Raw genomic sequence first — 19,311 nt, 5'->3', positions numbered from 1 at the left:
TTGCTTTTCAAAGGTTGCGTGGTATTTTTATTTTAAAGTTTTTTTTGCTTCCTTTTCCACAGTAGGAAACTTGGGGTCTCACTTCTCTCTGTTTAATGGGAGGAATGTGGCAAGGTATTTGGAGGATGTGAATGGTGATATCACACATGGCTGTAGTCTGAACTACAATTCTCCCTTCCTTCAACTGAGGGGGCAGGAGATCATGGACATATCTTGCCAAGATCCTCCTGGTAGAGAGTGATGTGAGGACCTGATATTCCCATTTTACAAATGGAGAATGTAGGCAGAGACACACTAATGGCAAAATTTTCAGAAGTGTTTTTAAGTCCCATTTTCAGAAGCGACAGACATTTCGGAGCCTAAGTCCCAATTAAAGTCAACGAGTCTTATGCTGTTAAGTGCAAGTAACTTATGAAAAAACACCTTTGAAAATTTTGCTGTAAGTAACCTGCCAGAGGTCGCACAGGAAGACTGTGGGGGAGCAGGAAATTAAACTCTGGTCTTTTGAATGCCAGGCTAATGCCCTAACCTTTGGATCTTCCTTCCTTCTGAACCAACCAATTCCTTCTGAATCTTCCAAGTGCAAAAGACTATACCTCTCTTACTGCAAATACTAAAGGCAGTTAGGTTCATCCATGGGGATTGAACGTGCCCAATCTACCTTTATACAGAGCCATATGAAAATACTAAATTATTAGTAGATTAAATATAATTTAATGATGATACTTGGGGGCCTTGAAAAGACCATGGTATAGGGAATTGGAAACTACCTCAGATGGGGCAGACTGAGGAGGAGAAGCCAGTCTCAGAAATGAGGTAACATATGTTCCATTCTGTATTCTGACGGCTCCCGCAGTCTGAAACAGTTGGGATGCAACTACAACAAGAAAAATTGGTAGGAAAGAAGGAAGAAGAAGAATGTTCTTCCACCTCCTCCTCTAAAATTAGTCTATTTTCGGTATACTGCTGAGAGCACCTTCCTGCCAAGAGATGTTTCTGCAAAGGAATGCAAGTCAAGCCTGTGGGGCTTTTGTAAGAGTGTTGAGAGATGGCCAGGTGACAGCTTTACAGATTTCCTTTGTGGCGGCTGATGTCCTTTCTGGCCAGGATGTTAACATGAATGTACTGAGTGGGCTCTTACCCTCTCTGGAATCAGTTTATCTGTAGCTGAATACACTGCTGATATAGAGCTTGATCCACCTAGCCAGGATTGGATTAGATCAGGGGTCTTCAAACTTTTTGAATCGCACACTCCCAGGGCCAGCTCTGGGGAAGCAAAAAAAAAAGGAAAAAAGAAGAAAAAAGCTGCCGCCGAAGAATCAGCGCTGCTGCCGCCATGCCAGTGGCACTCCTTCGGCGGCGCTCCTCCTGCCGTGCACCCCCACGGATGGTCTGACGCATCCCCTAGGGTGCACGCACTCCACTTTGGAGACCATTGGTTTAGATGCTTCAGACCCAGGTATGAAAATAAAAGAAAACAAAGATGTTTTCCTATATGGATAGGATCCACTAATTTACATTTTAACATATTAAATAATTTTTCTTTGGGATATTGAGGCTTTGAGTAAAATGAATGTCTAGTGGCTAGGGCACAGGAATGAGACTCAGGATCTATTCCTGGCTTTGCCAAGGGCCTGCTGGGTGATCTTGGACAAATGACTTCACCTCGATCAGTTTCTCCATCCATAAAATGCAGATAACACTGACCTCCTGTGTGTAAAGCGCTTTAGAGAGCTACTGATGGAAAGCACTACATAAGAGCTAGGTATTATTTTTATTAATAAGGCAGATTTATTTCCTGTCAAGTACCGAAGGAAGAAGTAATCTTGATACAAATGACTCTGGAGAACGAACAACAGTGTTGGTCCTGTGGAAGATGCAGTAAGCCTCACGTCTTCTGAGAGCTGAGAGCCATAGAAGTTTGAATGCCTAGATCATGAAAACATACAAATATTGTGTACAGATCCCAGGTAGGAAAAAATTGCCCTAATTGTTGGCTTGGGTAGTCATGCTGGACAAGGAAACTGTTACCATCAGGTATAGGAGACTTGAATGGGCCTGCATTAATGATGCTGTTTAATGCTGAGACATGTAATGCAATAGTGGAATGTCTTGGGCCCAGGTCTAGGCCACGCTATAAGACAGTGTTTTGCAATCATTTTTCATTTGTGGGCCTTTAAAAGAAATTTTGAATTTGAAAATCTTAGACCCCCCACATGTTGAAAACCACTGCTGTAAGAAAATCCTGGCTTCAAAGAGTTGATATATTTCTGTTCTGACACCAGTAAAAGGTTTTTTGTCTAGACTCTTGTAGGACAAAAGGGTGTAAAGCCTGCACAAAGGTAGCAGAATCTATTATTTGGAGGAGTATCTTGTTTTGGACTTGGTGATCAATTAACCAAGCTATCAGGTTTAGTTAATCTTGACTGAGATGTGGCAGACAGAAGAGAAGATTCTGCCTGCAAGGAAGACTGAGCAGAGTAATAACTGTGCATAAGACCAGAAGACCTAGGAGCAGCAGATAAAGATGGATGAGACTGCACTCCAAGGCGCCTAGGGTAGCCCACACAGAAAATACCAAGGTCAGGGCTGGCTGCAAAAAGGAGAGCAAATTGTACTGGTGAGTCTTAGCAGCACTGGTGAGTTTGCTGGCTTGTAAAGTCCCTGTGGAACACATCCAAAGCTTGGATGGGTCTATCAGTCCTTTGTTCAAAACTTTAGTTTGTAGAGAAGATATTCCAGAGGTAAGAAGCAAGATTGAAGGCAAAATGGAAAAGATGCAGCTGCCTTTTTATATCCTTTGCCATATGGCTTGTATATCGTCTGTCCCAAACAAAAGTTCACAGCACATGGGCATGGAAATGCTCTTGGAGTCCTCTGTCCACAAGCGTGTCCCTACATGTCCTGCTGTCTCATAGGCGGAGCCACGGGCTTCTCTCAATGGGTTCATTGTACAGCTGATTGCCCTTGATGGGCCATCAAACAGGATAGATAGTGTTGATGCCAATCTGTTTGGGGGGGTGTCACCCAGAAACACAGCATGGGTTTGAGATGCAAATATATCACACATATTTGTAATTAACGATATAAAGATAATACATATAAACCAGATCATATTTAGTAAATCATAACATTTCCACTATCTTACATGGCATATGCTGTAAGATTCACTGAAATTTTGTAATATTGGTACCAATATTATAATAAATGGTCACCCATATTCCATACAGCATCACACCTCCCCAGGCAAGACATCAGTGCCTTGGATCCTGTCAAACCTTTCCTAGTTCAAGAAGGCTGGTCTTCATTTTGTCCATCTCAACTGTTAGTGGGATCATATGGTCACATAGAACCAGGTGTCTGAGAACTAGCATATCCTGCTATTACAGGTCTGTTGCTGATAAAGGCAGACCAGTTCCCTGATCCCAGCTTCCCTCTGGTGGTCTTGGGCTAGGTCTTAAGCTATGGAATAAGTAGAGCCCTTCTCTGGTACCTTTGTTGCAGTTAAGAACAAAAATAACTTCTGTCTTCGTATGAGGACTCATTGCCCTTCTTGGACTTTGCTGGAGTGGAAAGCAAACACTGGTCTGTCTGTGTCCTCAATCCCATCCTACCAACCTTCTTCCCAACCAGGATTCCACCCAAGAACTTGGAGGCACAGAGGGGATTTACTTTCAATAGTTATCTACTGTTCAAAGGAAAAGCCAGAGTTGGCGTTCATTTAGTCTCATGGATCAGTCCATCACTAACACAGTAGGCATCTCTTTAGTATTAACTTGAATTCATCAAAGGATCAAGGCTTTTTAGCTTATTACACCAGCACACTGTGGTGCTAGAGATTGCCAGTGTGGCTCTAAGGGCTGGTAATGCTTCAAAGTCCCTTCTATATATGGCTTCTATGTTACTGTCTGAAAGATCTTTTGTGAAGAAATCCCCCTCAGCAAAAATTACTGCCTTTTGCAATGGACGCCACAGTTACATCAACTCTTGGTAGGGTGAAGAGTGTGTGAATTTGGGTTCAAGGCTTTTTTTTTGTTGAGTCTCAAAAGATGGGAGAGGATGGAATCATTTTTGCAGAGGTATCTCCAGAAGAATCCTGACTGGTTTGGGCAGGGGGATGCAGCGATCCCAACAAACTGCCCTAACTTTGAGCTCTTTCCCTTTGCACAATAAGGATCTTCAAATAAATTCCACATCCTTGACTCCCAAAGCTGTCACTTCACAGATTGAGCACCTCTTAACTATGGGCTTGCACCCTTTGGTAGGCTATATTGTGATAGGGAAGGAAAGATGGAACAAAGGATTTGAAGGAGTTTGGGGGGTGGTACCAATTGAGGAGCAAAATGTTAGGAAAATATTGGTTTCCACCCCCCACCTCCAAGGGAAAAGAAAGAGGTGGGGGAAAAGGGATTTTGCCAACTGTTGCCAACAAATCATTTTAAAGGTTAGCAATCAATAAGACTGAAGTGCTGCTGTTTGTCCACCATATTCAAAGAATCTGGCAGAAGAGGAATCTCAACCCTGGAGCATCACGGAGAAGTCTGAATTGTTTCTCACATTTGCATAAAGGGAGGCCTAACCCAAACATCTCCAACAAAGGGGAAATGGTCAATATCCAGAGAGACAGAATATTTAAAATAAGTAGCTTCCCATAAAGTGTCCATTCCACCAAAAATTGGGGAGGTGAAGGGAGATGGGGTAGGATAAGTGAAAGCCTTGATCAGGAGTTGTTTGCATCAAAATGTAAGAATTCTTCAATCCTTTTCATGCAAATTTTCTGGGGAGATGCAGCGCAACACATGGCAAAATTTAACTATCATTTAGTTGCATTAGATACTCAAATATTATAATTTAAAAATGCAAATCTCCCTGAAAAATATTTGTAGTGAATATGCTCAGAAAACAGATATTGTGCAAAGCTTTTAATTTTTCAATAAATTTTTATAATGGAAAAATTAATTTTAAAAGTTTTCATTTATTATGTTCATTTTACTTTAAGCTTTTAAAAAAGAAGACTAACTGCAGTAAGTTAGCTCATTTAAAAACTTATTTACCATTTTAAAATAGCAGGATTTTATAGTACAACATTAGAATCAATGTCTCACATGGCAGACGTCAAAAATGCACTGACTGGTGGTCTTTTCCTTACAAAAATTTCAACAAAATGTAGACCCTTTGCATATAGTTCTTTGCCACTGTGCAATGTGGAAGACCTGAATTAGGGAGCAAACTTAAAACTGCAAGCACTCAAGCTCCAGAATCACTGTGGAAGTGCTCCTTTTAGCCGACCTGAAATCAGAACTGGTGCTAACTTTGGAGAAAGACATAGGGCAAGATCTTCAGCTGGTACAAAATGGCACAACTCCAATGGAGCCAATTTACACTAGCTTAGGATCTGGCCCAAAATGCCTGCCCTCAGGGATAGCGCTAAAATAAAATGCACTGATATCCAACAATGACAAAGAATTTGGAAAATAAAAAAAAGTCAATGAGTTGGTGTTTACAATAAAGTTTATGGATAAAGGGCAAGATATAGTCCCAGTGAAACTCAACTGACTTCAGTGGAGTTGCACTATGTATCTATTTTAGTTATATATTGAGCAGAAATCATATTATCCAGGTGCTAAAACAGAATAAAGTAGATGCTACTCCTACCTACCTAGAGTTTGGTGGTTTGTTCTTGAATTTTAATCTATCAGTTTAGCTTCTGTTATTGTGGACAGACAATTGTGAAAAGTGAGATTTGCAGATTTTAAAGGTGGCTACTCCAGATCACTATTTGATCTCTTCTGACAATATGTTCTACAGACAGAGATCCAGAACTGACTACCACCTAACTCAGTTCCCTGATGAGCACAGTGAATTTGGGATAGTTGTGGCTGGAGAAGATCCAAAGGCAGCTAAGTCGCATCCTGTTAAAGGATTTAGTGATAAGGACCAGTACTCTGAACTGGAGCTAGAAACAAATGGGTACTATTGTGATAATTGGGCCTACAAATTTACCCTAATTGTAAGTTTAACTGCAAAAAGTACATGAAAGTTCATAAACTGTCACAATGACCAAAATTTATAAGAAGGAGAGAGAAAGACTGAAATAACTTAAACAGAAAGGGTTTTACTGACACCACTCAAGGACCGTATTAAGATTATGACTGGTAAAGAAGAGGATTAGACAACTTGAAATCAATGACAGAAAATTAGTGCGTCAGAAATTAGGTTTATTGATAGACAATTTAATGAGAGGATGGACTATTTCACCCCAACACTCCCTTTAATAAACTCAAAAGACGACGACTTTTGGAAAAAGTTAGCAGAAGAAACAGCTGCCTGCCAACAACCGTAGCAGTGAGCTGCCACACTCATCATCTCCTAGGACCTCAGACCTTCTTCATCCTAATCCTGAGACGTCTGAGCAGACTGAGCCAGAGGGAGGGAGGGAGCCAAATGACACCATCACTGCCCTTGGCTTTGGCTAAATCCTAACCTTCACCTGTATGTGAGACTGTGTCACACATATACCCTCCCATTTGTGTGTTGTTTTCTTTCCTAATCTTATTTCTTCTCTTTCCTATCCCTCTCCTTTTGCCTTCTGTTTAATAAGGGTCTGGCTTAGTCAGGCAGGACTGCATATTTTGCATCACTCCTGTAAGTCTGTGACCAGAGAGAGGCAGCTAAAAACAATGCTCTAAACAGCCCTATGCTGGTACGAGTTTGCCAAGTCTTGGAGTGGATGATAAGACCATGTGCGGTGCCAGTGTTGGTAGAACAGTGAGATTGCAAGTAAGAGTCAATACCAGAAACAGAAGCTGCATTTTTCTATCTTTGCTGTTCTTTTCTCTCCCCTCGTGTGTTTGTCTTCTATGAATCGGGATTGAACTTTAACAGCTCATCTCATCTCAACTACTTTTCTCAATTTTCCCCAAAAAGGAGAGTTATCTCCATCTAAGAGACTGTCAAAAAGGATTTTTTTCCCTTTTAAAAAAAACTCTCTACAGCTAAAGGGAACAAGGGTTGTTGTTAAAATGAAAGCACTATTTAATACATTTCAAACGCTTTAATTGTTTTTCCTTCTTTTATGTATTTTTAAATAAACAGTTAAAAGGATTTTAAATAGTGTGTTTGCCATGGTAATAAGCAGGCTGAGGTCTCTGTATACTAAACCCAGAGCCCCTTGTTTAAAACTGTTTTATGTTGGACAGTTTCAAGGTCATGTTAACACATTTGACTATTTGGGCCCTTCCTTCCATATAAATGAACACAACAGGACCCACTGGAGGGTATGGAATACTGCTGTGATGTCCTCTCTAGGACTAGTCATTCTCAAGTTCCTGAGTCTGGAGTTTAAGGTTGACCGTATTGATAGAATAAGCTTGCACTCCAGCCCTGAAATGACAAATGTGTGAATCATGGATGCAAGGGAGAAATGGAATGTATTGTATTTAGTTGGGGGCTGAAGGTGATGGCTAGTGGCATTCTGTTATTTTCTTTGTTGGGCGTGTCCTGTAGTAGGTAACTTCTGGGTACTTTTCTGGCTCTGTCAATCTATTTCTTCACTTCAGCAGGTGGGTACTGTAGTTGTAAGAACGCTTGACAGAGATCTTGTAGGTGTTTGTCTCTGTCTGAGGGGTTGGAGCAAATGCGGTTGTATCATACAGTATGGCATTTGCTCCAACCCCTCAGAGACAAACACCTACAAGATCTCTATCAAGTACTCCAGTTCCTTAGAAGGCTACTTCTACCTCCACTCGCTGTTAAAGGGATAATGTCAGATCCAATTTGGCCTTAATACTTAAGTAAGTTATTCAAAACCATATGTTTTTAACCTGGTACCTGTGAATAAGACCTCCTGACTTTTTTCCGTTATCTTACCTTGCTCTTGCTCTTCCTTGAGCATCCAAGTCAACAGTTGGTACCCCCACACGAACAAAGCGTGTAAAGAGAGACTGTTCCATGTTGGAGTATTTTTGGAAAGCCATGTTCTTAATGACAGGTGGCAACTGATGATGGTCACCAATCATAATCCATCGTTTCAGTCGGCTGAATCCATCTTGGGGGTTCTATTAAAACAATTTAAAAATTGCAAAAACCTGGGTTATCATATGATCAGGCATTACCTTTATTAAAATTATAGTAAAGTAAGGGCCAAATTGGCTTAGTTATAAGCACTAATTTTCAATATTGAATATCATTTGTTTTTAAACTGCACTGAACTGCAAATAAAATGTCAGTCTAAAGCAGCAGTGGGCAACCTGCGGCGTCGGGGTAATCTGCTGGCGGGCCGCGAGACAGTTTGTTTACATTGACCGTCCATAGGCCCAGCTGCCTGCAACTCCCAGTGGCCGCGGTTCCCTGTTCCAGTCCAACTGGAGCTGGGAGCTGCGGGCAGCCATGCCTGCGTATGGTCAATGTAAACAAACTGTCCCACGACCCCCCAGAGGATTACCTTGATGGGCACCATGCGGCCCAGAGGTTGCCCACCACTGGTCTAAAGGCATCTATTTCTACCCTTCCAATGTCTCCCATGACCTAAAAAAGGAGAGTTTAATATTTTATGCTAAATTGCTCTTTTTAATTAACATAATCAGATAAATTTGTCCATTAACACAATATGAGTTATAGCAAGAATGAATTTGACCCACTGCAATGATGATATAACAGAAGTACTAATGCTCTATTACAAAGGGCAAAAGGAAGAATCATATGTACCTTCAGAAATTCTGGATACAAGTTAAAGGAAACTGCAGAAGCAATACAACTGTGGTTTCTGCAAGCCTTATTATGCTCCTAGTTTTTACCTTTGACAATACCTCCACTTAAAGGGAGGCTGCGTGGGGCAACCAATCAGGGCCCAATGAGAGCTGCAAGGCAGAGCAGGGTAAGTTGGTGCTGGGACCTCAAGGACTGAGCACTGTGTCTCTAGAAGGCTGAGACACCTGCACTTTGAACAGAGCAACTGCTGCCAAAGACTGGGGGAGCAAGAGGAGCTGGCTGCCGGGACTGGGTAGTTGCATGCCCTGAGGAAAGGCAATGAAGGCGCTAGGGCCATGGGAAAGTGTCCCAGGGAGATATGACAGCTGTAAGAAGAGTAAGAGGCACAGCAGGAAGCTGCTATCCACAGGGTACCTGGGCTGGGACCCAGAGTAGTGAGCAAACCTGGGTCCCCGCCCCACTTGCCACTGGGGAAGTGGCAGGAGTTAGACAGACATAGCTACCCCTCCTCCCTGCAGAAGGGGGTAAATATGGATGGTGGGCAGAGTCATGAAGAGGACACTGTGGGATTTGGACTGTGGCGGGTCTGCAGGCAGAGATGACAACGGGAGAGACAGCACCTAGAGACGTCATACCGAATGGCAGAGCGAATCCCCAGGATGGCTAACAGGAGATGCTGCAGTGAACCTCGTGACACAGGGAGAAGAAAGAGGAAGGGGGAAACAACTGCAAGATATTTTTCTGCAGAAATCAGGATCTTTGTTATATTGGTCACAATGTATTAGTAATGTTAAGTTGCTTTCAGAATGATCCTTTTACTTATTGAGGGGATCAGACACAAACTACTGTTTTGGAAATCCAGTTCATCAAAGTTCTAGCCATCAAACTGGGTTTTCAAAAAGTGTTTGAATGATTCTTTACGCTGCTAAGTCATTGTCCAGGGGTGTGCTGGCCCCTCAGGAGCTATGCCAGAGCACAGCCCTAAAGGGCAAACATTGGCAAAGGGACAGAATCCCCGCCCCCGCACCTTCCCAACCCCCTTACATCGTCTACACTTCAACCCCCTCCCCCGCACACATACACTCCCTCCTCACTGCTCTGAACCACTGTATGCCCTAGCTCTGCACCAAAACAGTTACATGAATCTGAAAATTTTATGAGCAGTGCATGTTAGAGGGCTGAATATCAGGAACCCCTTGCCAAAGTAACTCAGCAAAATGCTTTCTTATGTTTACACTCTGTTCCATTGTTCAGGAACAGGGTGAAGTTGTGATTACATGACTCTGGTATGCATTCAGCATATTTCATCTTTCCACCATTTAAATTAATGCTAATTTCATTGAGAATACTTCTAAATTAAAATCAAAAGCTGTATGTGGATTTTACAGCACTTTACAATATTGCTCTTAAACCTGAAAAGTTTGGTCTCAGTGCAAAGTTTCTGAAAGGAAACGCTGCAGAATGCGGGCAGAGAGCTAGGAACACACAAAACACATTCTCAGAAAGCTGCCATGGGTAGGGTTTGAATTCAGAGTGAACAGGTGCTGCTCAGATTCAATGACCACAGCATGTCATCTTGAGTGTCCCAACTCCTCTAGCTGTTAACAAAGGCCTAGTCTTGCTGCACATGTGCATTTCACTTTTAGGCATGGCAGAATAACTCGTGCCAACTGGGAGTTACAAACTTTGCCCTTAATAACTTTTGCAATGTTGCTTCCCCAAAGGGGCAGTGGGAACTGGGCACTCCCTGAGATCATTCCTGAGTGGCTGTGATCAGTTAGTGGAGGATTAGAATCATAGTTTGAGCCCCAGGTGCGTGCAAAGAGAGTGTCTGAAAAATCAGGTGATTTCGTAAACAGCTGATTTTGGGGGAGGGAGGGGAGGTTGTATCTCAGGAACCCCTTGTTCAAATGATTCAACATTTGGATCAATAAGTCTCCCCTGGATCCCACGAGGTACAGAAAATTTCAAGAAAATCTGAGTAAGCATGTCTGTTTTAGAGCACTTACAATTGTCAACTTGAACAAACACTCAACCATAATTACATCAGGGCTAATGAATTGCTAGAATGATTCCACAGGTTACAAGAACAAAAAAAAGGATTTAGGAGAGGTCACATGAAACAGCTACATTTATTTTATATGCAGAATATTGTGATTTCACAGTTGCCATCTTAGGTCTACTTTAAGTGAATTTTGAAATAAGCAATTGTTACAGAGAGGTGCATATAGCTCAGACAAAGATGAGAATTTTAGTCACTGAGCCACACACTGCTAATCAGCATGTATCAGGAGTAAATCATGAGTAACTTCATTTATACAGGAGTAAAAATCTGACATCAGGCCCATTATACCCAAATCCACTATACCGTTCTCGAACACCTAATTGCTAAGGACAGAGTTAGTTACCTGGAAGCTTTCCCACTACTACACACTAAGCAGCTAATTTTGCTTCTGCAACATATGACTTACGGGAACTAAGGAGTTCTCTCTGCTTCGCATTACAAATTAGTGATGCATTGAGCTGATCCATGTCAAAACTATTCGTATATTATTTCAAAGCAGATGGAACCATATAGCCACAAACTGTTCTGTTATGAAGTCTCTGTACCATTATTCTTGTCTTTCCATTATCTATGTTTATTGTAAAATATGTATGTAGGTATACACAACTTTAAAAACTGCCTGTTTTACAAAAACAAAGACTCTGATAAAATACACTCAATGCTTCTAACACGATACAGGAAAACATTAAATTCATAATAAATTCCTGTACTTTATAGCAAAAAAGTCTTCCGTAAAATACTTCCAAAAAACTTGTTAATCAAGGGAAGTAACAAAAGTAACAAGTCCAATATCAATAACACAATTATTTTGATTTATTACTTTGGCATTTCAAACCAAAGGGCCTAATCCAGCTATCATTTAAGCCATTTCAAGGTAGTATGATCAGACTACACACATATCAATCAAAAGTCAGATAAACTGCATAAAATAAAAAGAAAAAATACAGAAGAACCAATAACTCATAATAAAGGCTACGATTTCGTCACAGATATTTTTTAATAAAAGTCATGGACAGGTCACAGGCAATAAATAAAAATTCACGGCCCATGACCTGTCCATGACATACTATAAATACCCCTGACTAAATCTTGGGGGTGGAAGGGGCGCTGCTGTGAGGGGAAGCTGGGGCCAGCAACACCAGCTGCTGGGGGCCGCTAGAGAAGCAGTTGCACCAGCTGCCCTGAGGGCCACTGCTGGGGGCCGCCGACAGTGGCTGCTTCAGCTGCTACTGGGACTGCTGCTCGGGTAGTCCGCAGGGCTAGCTGCATCAGCTGCTGCTTGGGTGGTCCCCGGGGCCAGCTGCCTAGGGCCGCTCAAGCAGCAGCCAGTGTGGCTGATGTGGGGCTGCCCGAGCAGCTGGCTGCAGGCTACTCCAGCAGCAGCCAGTATAGCTGTCCCCAGGGCCAGCTGCTTGGGCAGCCCTGGAGTCAGCCACACCAGCGGCTGCAGAAGTCACAGAAAGTCATGGAATCTGTGACTTCCGCGACCTCCATGACAGACACGGAGCCCTACTCATAATGAAGAGAATTTACGAACTGATGGCCTGATCTTGAAAGCACCAACCGTTCCAAACTCCTACTACTTCAATGGAAACTGCAAGTACTCTGGAACTTTCAGTAACGGGCCCTCTTTTGAGGATGAAACGGATATACCCATGACGACAAACTCATTTAAGTGTAACAAGAAAATACTATTCTCAAAAATGCATACCACGCTTTCAGTCATTAGCAAAAGCATACTGTTCAAGATTTGAGAGAGAAGTAATTTATTTTACAATGAAATTCTCACCTGCAAGAGGAGAGGTATAAAGGTTTCTATCTCCAGAATCTGAGCAGACTCTTCCATTAAGATGTTATCATACTGAGAGAGAGGGGAGGGAAGGGAGGGGGATTAAATATTCTGATCAATAAAAACATAAAAACAGAAACAGGAGTACATTTTTGATGGGGAGAAGTTATTTCAGAACCACATATACAGACAGTTGAAATTAACTTTTCATAGACTTGTACCAAAGGAGCAGCAACATTTCTTTTCTGTCTCAGAAGCATCCATGAGCATGAAGACACATCTCCATTAGAACCTATATAAATAAGTCCACATGGATTCTTCTGTGACTAAAATTATCATTATCAGGATCAGCCTATAATGCTGCTCAGTACCCAGTCAACAAGGCTCTAGCATAAAATGAATGCTATGCCTATCTTTTCAGAGGTAAGTGTGGCTTGTATCACTGACAGAATAAGCTGAATACCAATCCTGTTCTATTAAGTTTTTGATTTACTTTGCATTGGGTCCCTATCTTATCTTCTCCTTTTCTTTCTTGTTCCAGGAATAAGCCCTAAGCTCCTTCTTCCATTCATACTTCTGAAAGTCCACTGGCAGGAAGGATGGCGCGGAGGGGGGGACTTGCTGCTGAAGACAGATTTACCAGGGAGACAAGCAACTCCATTTCTTCTGTTTATCCGGCTCCATTCCATTACCCACCTAATAGCTATATCTAGTTTGGAGGTGGGGAGGACAAACCTGCCCAGTCACATCTCCAAACAGATCTGCCTGCCTTGGAAGAAGGACCAAACTCTAAAATCAAGCTAACGTTTTTTTAAGTAAACTAATTTTGGTCTATAATTTATTTTCTATCTAACTGAAATAGCTATAACAGTATAAAAACTGTGTGCTGACCAAACCTAAGTGAAAATGCAGCAGTGATATTTACACTCTACAATAGAATAAGCAAGTGTTGCTGCATGAGCCTCTTCTTCAAATTGTTCATTATTTAGCTAAGCAACACGTTAACAGGGTCTTATTTATTTCAGCTCTCCACCTGCTTTTATCTTGGCATGCAATCACTTCACTACAATTTATCATACTAGTCTACTTCTGCAGAAATTTACAATTTCTTCAAACAGAATGATATACATTTGCATAATGCATAAATGCAAGAAAACAAGAATGCATAAATGCAAGAATGCATAAATAGCAAGAAAACAAGTCATGACCATATACACAACAAGAACACTCTTTGATATATGCAAGCAATATTCAAATTAACATCTTTATGACTTTCAATACTCATAATACCTTAACGGATCTCAACTTGTACTTACGTTGATTATTTTTCATTAAAAAAGGAAAACTAGGTAATTTAACAGATTAAAAATTCCAGTGAGTCAACATAATGTAGTGGTCTATGTTTACAATATAGGATGTTTAATGTAGGAAAATATTTTAGATTAGCATATTGCCATTATTGGAATCACTACCTTGAAGCCTAATTCAACCAGGTCATGTCGTTTCAAGGCCGCATGAGTACAAGTCATTGCAATGATCTTTGCTTCTTTCACCAAGAGGTATTTGGATCTATCCAGGCCACTGCGGAGGAGTTCAAATGCCCTGAATTCCTACAGGAAGAGAAAAAAGCACTCAAGAATGAGAATACAAAATGATATTGTTTACAACAGAACTATGCACTCAAAAGCTATCTGACTTTACTCCTTCCATTCTTAACCCAAAAAAATATAAGCAAAAAGTACTAGTCTACAACAATTTCATGTCTGATTAATTTCTTAGCTCTAACAAAACATAGCTGTGAAATATAAACAAAATTTCAAAAGGACCTATAAAAATATACCCACAAAAAACTGGAACACCTATTTGTGCCTGCAAATTTAAACTTACACACAAACAAAATTGCCTGATAATCTGAGGACACATACATTTTTAGAAACAACTTGCTTTCAACTGTTCCCTCTTTTTTTGGGTACTGTTTTTATTGATCACAGGATCAAATTTAGAGATTAGAAAATTAGGCTCATATAGTTTTAAAGCCACTAAATACACTGCCTAGGTCAGTGACTAACGTTCTAGACTATTGTGCCCCTTTCAGAAGTCTGATTTGGCTTGCGTATCCCCAAGTTTCACCTCATTTAAAAACTACCTGCTTACAAAATCAGACACAAAAATATAAGTGTCACAGCAAACTATAATTAAAAAATTTGCTTACTTTCTCATTTTTACCATGTAATTATGGAATAAATCAATTTGAATATAAATATTGTACTTACATTTCAATGTATAGTATATACAGCAGTATAAAAAAGTCGTTGTATGAAATTTTAGTTTGTACTGACTTTGTTAGTGCCTTTTATGAAGCCTGTTATAAAGCTAGTCAAATATTTAGATGAGCTGACGTACCCCCTGGAAGACCTCTGCATACCCCAGAAGTATGCATACCCCTGGTTGAGAACCAATGGTCTAGATTTTCTTTTATACTATCTGGTTTAAAAAAAAGCCTCCTCAAATAAATAATTCCAAAATTTCCAGTAAAATGAAATTTTACAAATCTTACCTCAAGTTGAGTGAATATTTTCTTAATGTGTCTGAAACACCCTTCAGCAATTTCCATGTCCTCTTCATAAGATTTGCCTTTAAAAATTGGTTGAGGGGCATTTGCAAAATACTGATGAAAAGGGAAGAAACTAGAGACATCTGCAACATCAGGAAGCTTGCCACCTTTAACTTTCACTTTGCTAATATACTCCTCCCAACGAGACATTACCTGCAGCAAACAAAGGTGTCATGATAGTGTATATATTTTTTCTATTCAACAGGGTTGTTTTTTTTTAAAACCTTAGACTACCTATTTTTATTTAGTACATATTTGAAAAAAAATCACAGGTTTATATTTGGGTTTCAACATAATTTCATAAAAATAATTTACAAATATATCCAAAGAAGAGAAATTACATTTCTTTAGTAAGACTAAACTTTCTCTAAAACAGATAAATTACTATTTTGATGTTGTACTCTCCCATAAAAATCAAATGTAAAGTGAATTTCCAGTTATTGTATGTACTCTTTGTTTTCCTTCATTTAGTTATCTAACGAAAGCAAAAGCAAGTTACCGCCTTGAGATCTATCATCAACAGCATGAAGAAACTTGCCGAGACTGTCATATCTGAAGAGGAAAATCCAGACCAGAAATGTTGCCAATAGTTGTACAAAAAAGCAAGAATGCTGGCCTTTCAATTTGAGAGTCATCAGGCACAGAGTTAAAAACAATAGCAACACAAACAAGTAACATTATAATTATAGCTTCAGTTGCTGTCTACATTTTGAGCCACCAAACAAAACCATTTCTTTAGACTCAATTCTGAGAAATTCACTCCAATATCTATGTTGTGCTTTATAACATAGGGAGGTCCAAATCTGCTCTTTGGAAAAATATTTTATCTCTTACTTGGTATAAGAAGAAGTGACCAGCTGTTTCACAAGTATAAGAAACATCTCCTGGGACCCCCAGGCTCTCTTGTAATCGTCCAACCTCCCGTAGAAGCTCCAGTCTTCGACCCAGGACATAATTAACTCTTCCATACCTACAGAAGGGATGCAATGTGATACAAAGAATTATGTATTCTGAGTTTCTTTCTCAGCTGAAATGAATGTTGCTGAATGCCCATACTTGGATGTCGCAAAAATAACTACACAGAGCAAGCACTGGCCTTTATTAGTTACCAATAAAACCAGAACAAAAACCTGCTACCTGCCAACTGTTACTATATATATCTATATAATACTTCTATGCCCCCTCTCACCACAGAATCAGAGTGCCTCAAACATTAATGAAGTTATCTCACATATTCCTGTGAGGAAGGGAAGAATTATGCAAATTTTACATGTGGAAAACTGAGGCAGAGAGATTCCGTGACCTGCCCACAGTCATATGGGAAGTCTGTGGCAGAACTAGAAATTTCACCAGTAATTCCAGAGTCTCACTCGCACATGCTTCCTTATGTGAACACCAAAGCTCTCTGTGGTTATTCTTTCATAATGCAGGCTTAGCATTCTTAGAAGCACCTCTGTGTCCATCCTCTGATGGCCGCACCCTAGACAGGTAATTGGACCCACGGGCGGGGGTAGGGGGGATACCTACTGTCTGTGCTCAAAGTGTTCATTTTACCCAATTCAAACCCAGAATTGTTTCCTTTGCACAGTCAGTTTTCCCAGTTTAAGTCTTTCACACAACAATGGGAGAGAAAAAAATTAAACAAAATGAGAAAATGTGACTAAAACCATAACAAATGGCACAGGAAATCAGGTGTGGCAATAGTATGTGACACTATTTTAAACTCTTTCCCCTCCCACCCAGTTATATTGACAACACCCCCTAACGGGCAAAACAAAAATGTGTTACTGAACTTAATGAGTTTTCTATACGTGTGCTTTTAAAAGATTATTTCTGAATGTGAGAAAAGGCTAATTTTGAAAGACAATAGAAACTCCTAACAAAACATTTATAAAAGCAAGTTTTTCTCATAATGACTAAAAATGCAACCTCCTAGGACTCATGATTATTTCTATTTTATCAAAAAAACAGGGTAGCTAAAGCTGGAAATTTGAATACCGTAAGTTACAGAACTGAAAAGAGCATTCTTTTACAACTGAAGCAACAAAATTACTTTTCCAGCAGCCATAATCAAATATGCTTTCTGGAGTGTTAAATACAAAATCCAGCCTCCAGAGTTACAAGTGGCCACAACCAGATTTTTCACTAAAAAGAAAAATGTTCTGATTCATCACAATTCATGTCACAATTCATGTGTCTAGTTTTGTTTAATTAATATGTAAATAGCATTCACACGGGGCTATAACCACCTTTCATATGTTAAAAAGACAATGGTACTGGTATGAAGAATAAACCCAGAAACAACCAAAACACCAGAAAGTAATCAGTCAGAGAAAAATATCAACCACCCCAAATCCCTCTCTCCTGCCCCAAACAGCATTACTCAGCATACTGTTTTCTCCCACAAAAGCCCGAGGCATAGAGCTGTAGGTTTGTAGAAAGACCTGAAGGTCAACAGTATTGGATCATTTTGTAGGGGGAAATGTTAATGCATTGTGTAAATAACTGGGTGTTAATATTTGTTTGAAGTGTTAATGTAGCCATGTTGGTCTCCGGATATGAGAAACACAAGTTGGGTGAGGTAAATCAATATATTGTCAAAATAATTCAGTACTTGTTCAGTTCAATTATTTTCCAATGCAAGCCTCTGATTCTACAAACATTTACTAACATGTGTAGCCCCCGTGAAATCACTGGGATTACTCACACATGTAAAATTAAGCATGTGAATATTTACAAGAACAGGGCCTACATCTGTACAAAAGTTAAGATGAAGAACGGAAAACTTTATGAAATATGTATAATTGTTAATCACGGACACATTCTTCAAAATGTATTACTTACCATTACAGTATAAGCCCTTTAGTTTCAGTGGATGTTAAAAAATGCTTTAAAAATTGCAAGCAATTCTGTAAAATAATTACAAGCAGAAGGGATCTGAGTTTAAAATTTCAGCCATTCTATAATATGCAATATTCAGCATATTGCAAATCAAAAACATGAATAGCTGCAAAGAAATTTGAAATTGCAAAGAGTGCTTTATTTTAGCCTTCAATTTGCATTTCATTAAACAAAAGCTCCATAAAATGTGTACATGCTTAAAATATATTTACAAGTTCAAACATCTAGATGAAGATAGGTGAATACACAATTGCCTTGATATGTATAAAAATAGAAAAGTACAGTTTAACTGAATTAGCTACAAAACTAGAAAAAAAAAAGAATTAGCTAACTTAAGCTATACTGAAAATAAAAGCCCTATATTCAGGGCTCTAAGGGTATGTCTACACTGTAACTAAAAACCCACAACTGGCCTGGGCTTGGGCTAAGGGGCTGTTTAGCTGCAATGTAGATGTTTGGGCTCTGGCTGCAGCCTAAGCTCTGGGACCATCCCACCTCACAGATCCTAGAGCCCAGGCTCCAGCCTTAGCCCAAGCCCTGCAAGCCCAAGTTAGCTGACATGGACCAGTCAAAGATGTGTAACTGCAGTGCAGACATAACCTAAGTTACAGTTGTAGTAATACTAAGTTAGGACATAATTTTATGGGAAAGGAAGCATGAGTCTAAGCAAACTGCCCACTGTTTATTACCAATGAAAGTAGACGTTTAAACATACACTTGCCATGTTTACACAAATTAGCTTATCATTAGCACCTTCCTCTTACCCATCAGCTCACCTGCTGAAATCTTTCTCTGTCTCCAATTCCTCCTCTCCATGACCGAGACGCAGGAGGTGGCGCTCATCAATGTCTAATGCCATGATTTTCTCAAACAGCTGGTTCAAGGCCTAGAGATTGACAAGAACAGGGGAAAAGGCAGTTTTTAGACGTTCAGAGGCTCTTGCAGGGAAAACTGAAGATTTACTATTGAGCATGCTAGTAAAGGATGCCTAATTTGGTAAGAACTGGAACCAAAGCAAACATGAAGGCAGCACCTAAATTAGAGCTCTTAATCTTGGGGAGGAAAAGAAGTCAGTCTACTGATACTGCTGCCTTTATATGCTATAGATACACAGTTAAACAAAATAAAACAGCATTCACCTCTACTTCAAGGCTCTGCTTAAAAATACTGGCTATCCATTTACAAAACCGTTTCAAGTACTAGACTTCTTAGCATCCAATTATTTTTTGCTAA

The 19,311-nt window shown here is 40.0% G+C and overlaps 1 protein-coding gene across 3 annotated transcripts in view; it reads right to left on the bottom strand.

The window, feature by feature from the left end:
• Positions 1-19,311, bottom strand: part of AQR (aquarius intron-binding spliceosomal factor) — a 113,043-nt gene that overhangs the window by 23,666 nt on the left and 70,066 nt on the right. For all 3 annotated transcript variants that reach the window (XM_077818957.1, XM_077818956.1, XM_077818958.1), the window contains 6 exons: positions 18,855-18,964; positions 16,012-16,147; positions 15,121-15,330; positions 14,036-14,173; positions 12,564-12,635; positions 7,870-8,057 (listed from right to left, as the gene is read on the bottom strand). In XM_077818957.1, the coding sequence (XP_077675083.1) occupies positions 7,870-8,057; positions 12,564-12,635; positions 14,036-14,173; positions 15,121-15,330; positions 16,012-16,147; positions 18,855-18,964 (854 nt within the window). The remainder of the gene's footprint in view (positions 1-7,869; positions 8,058-12,563; positions 12,636-14,035; positions 14,174-15,120; positions 15,331-16,011; positions 16,148-18,854; positions 18,965-19,311) is intronic.

Source organism: Eretmochelys imbricata, chromosome 6, assembly GCF_965152235.1.
Source record: "Eretmochelys imbricata isolate rEreImb1 chromosome 6, rEreImb1.hap1, whole genome shotgun sequence".
Classification (NCBI taxonomy): Eukaryota; Metazoa; Chordata; order Testudines; family Cheloniidae; genus Eretmochelys; species Eretmochelys imbricata.
This window is presented reverse-complemented; position numbering and strand designations above follow the sequence as displayed.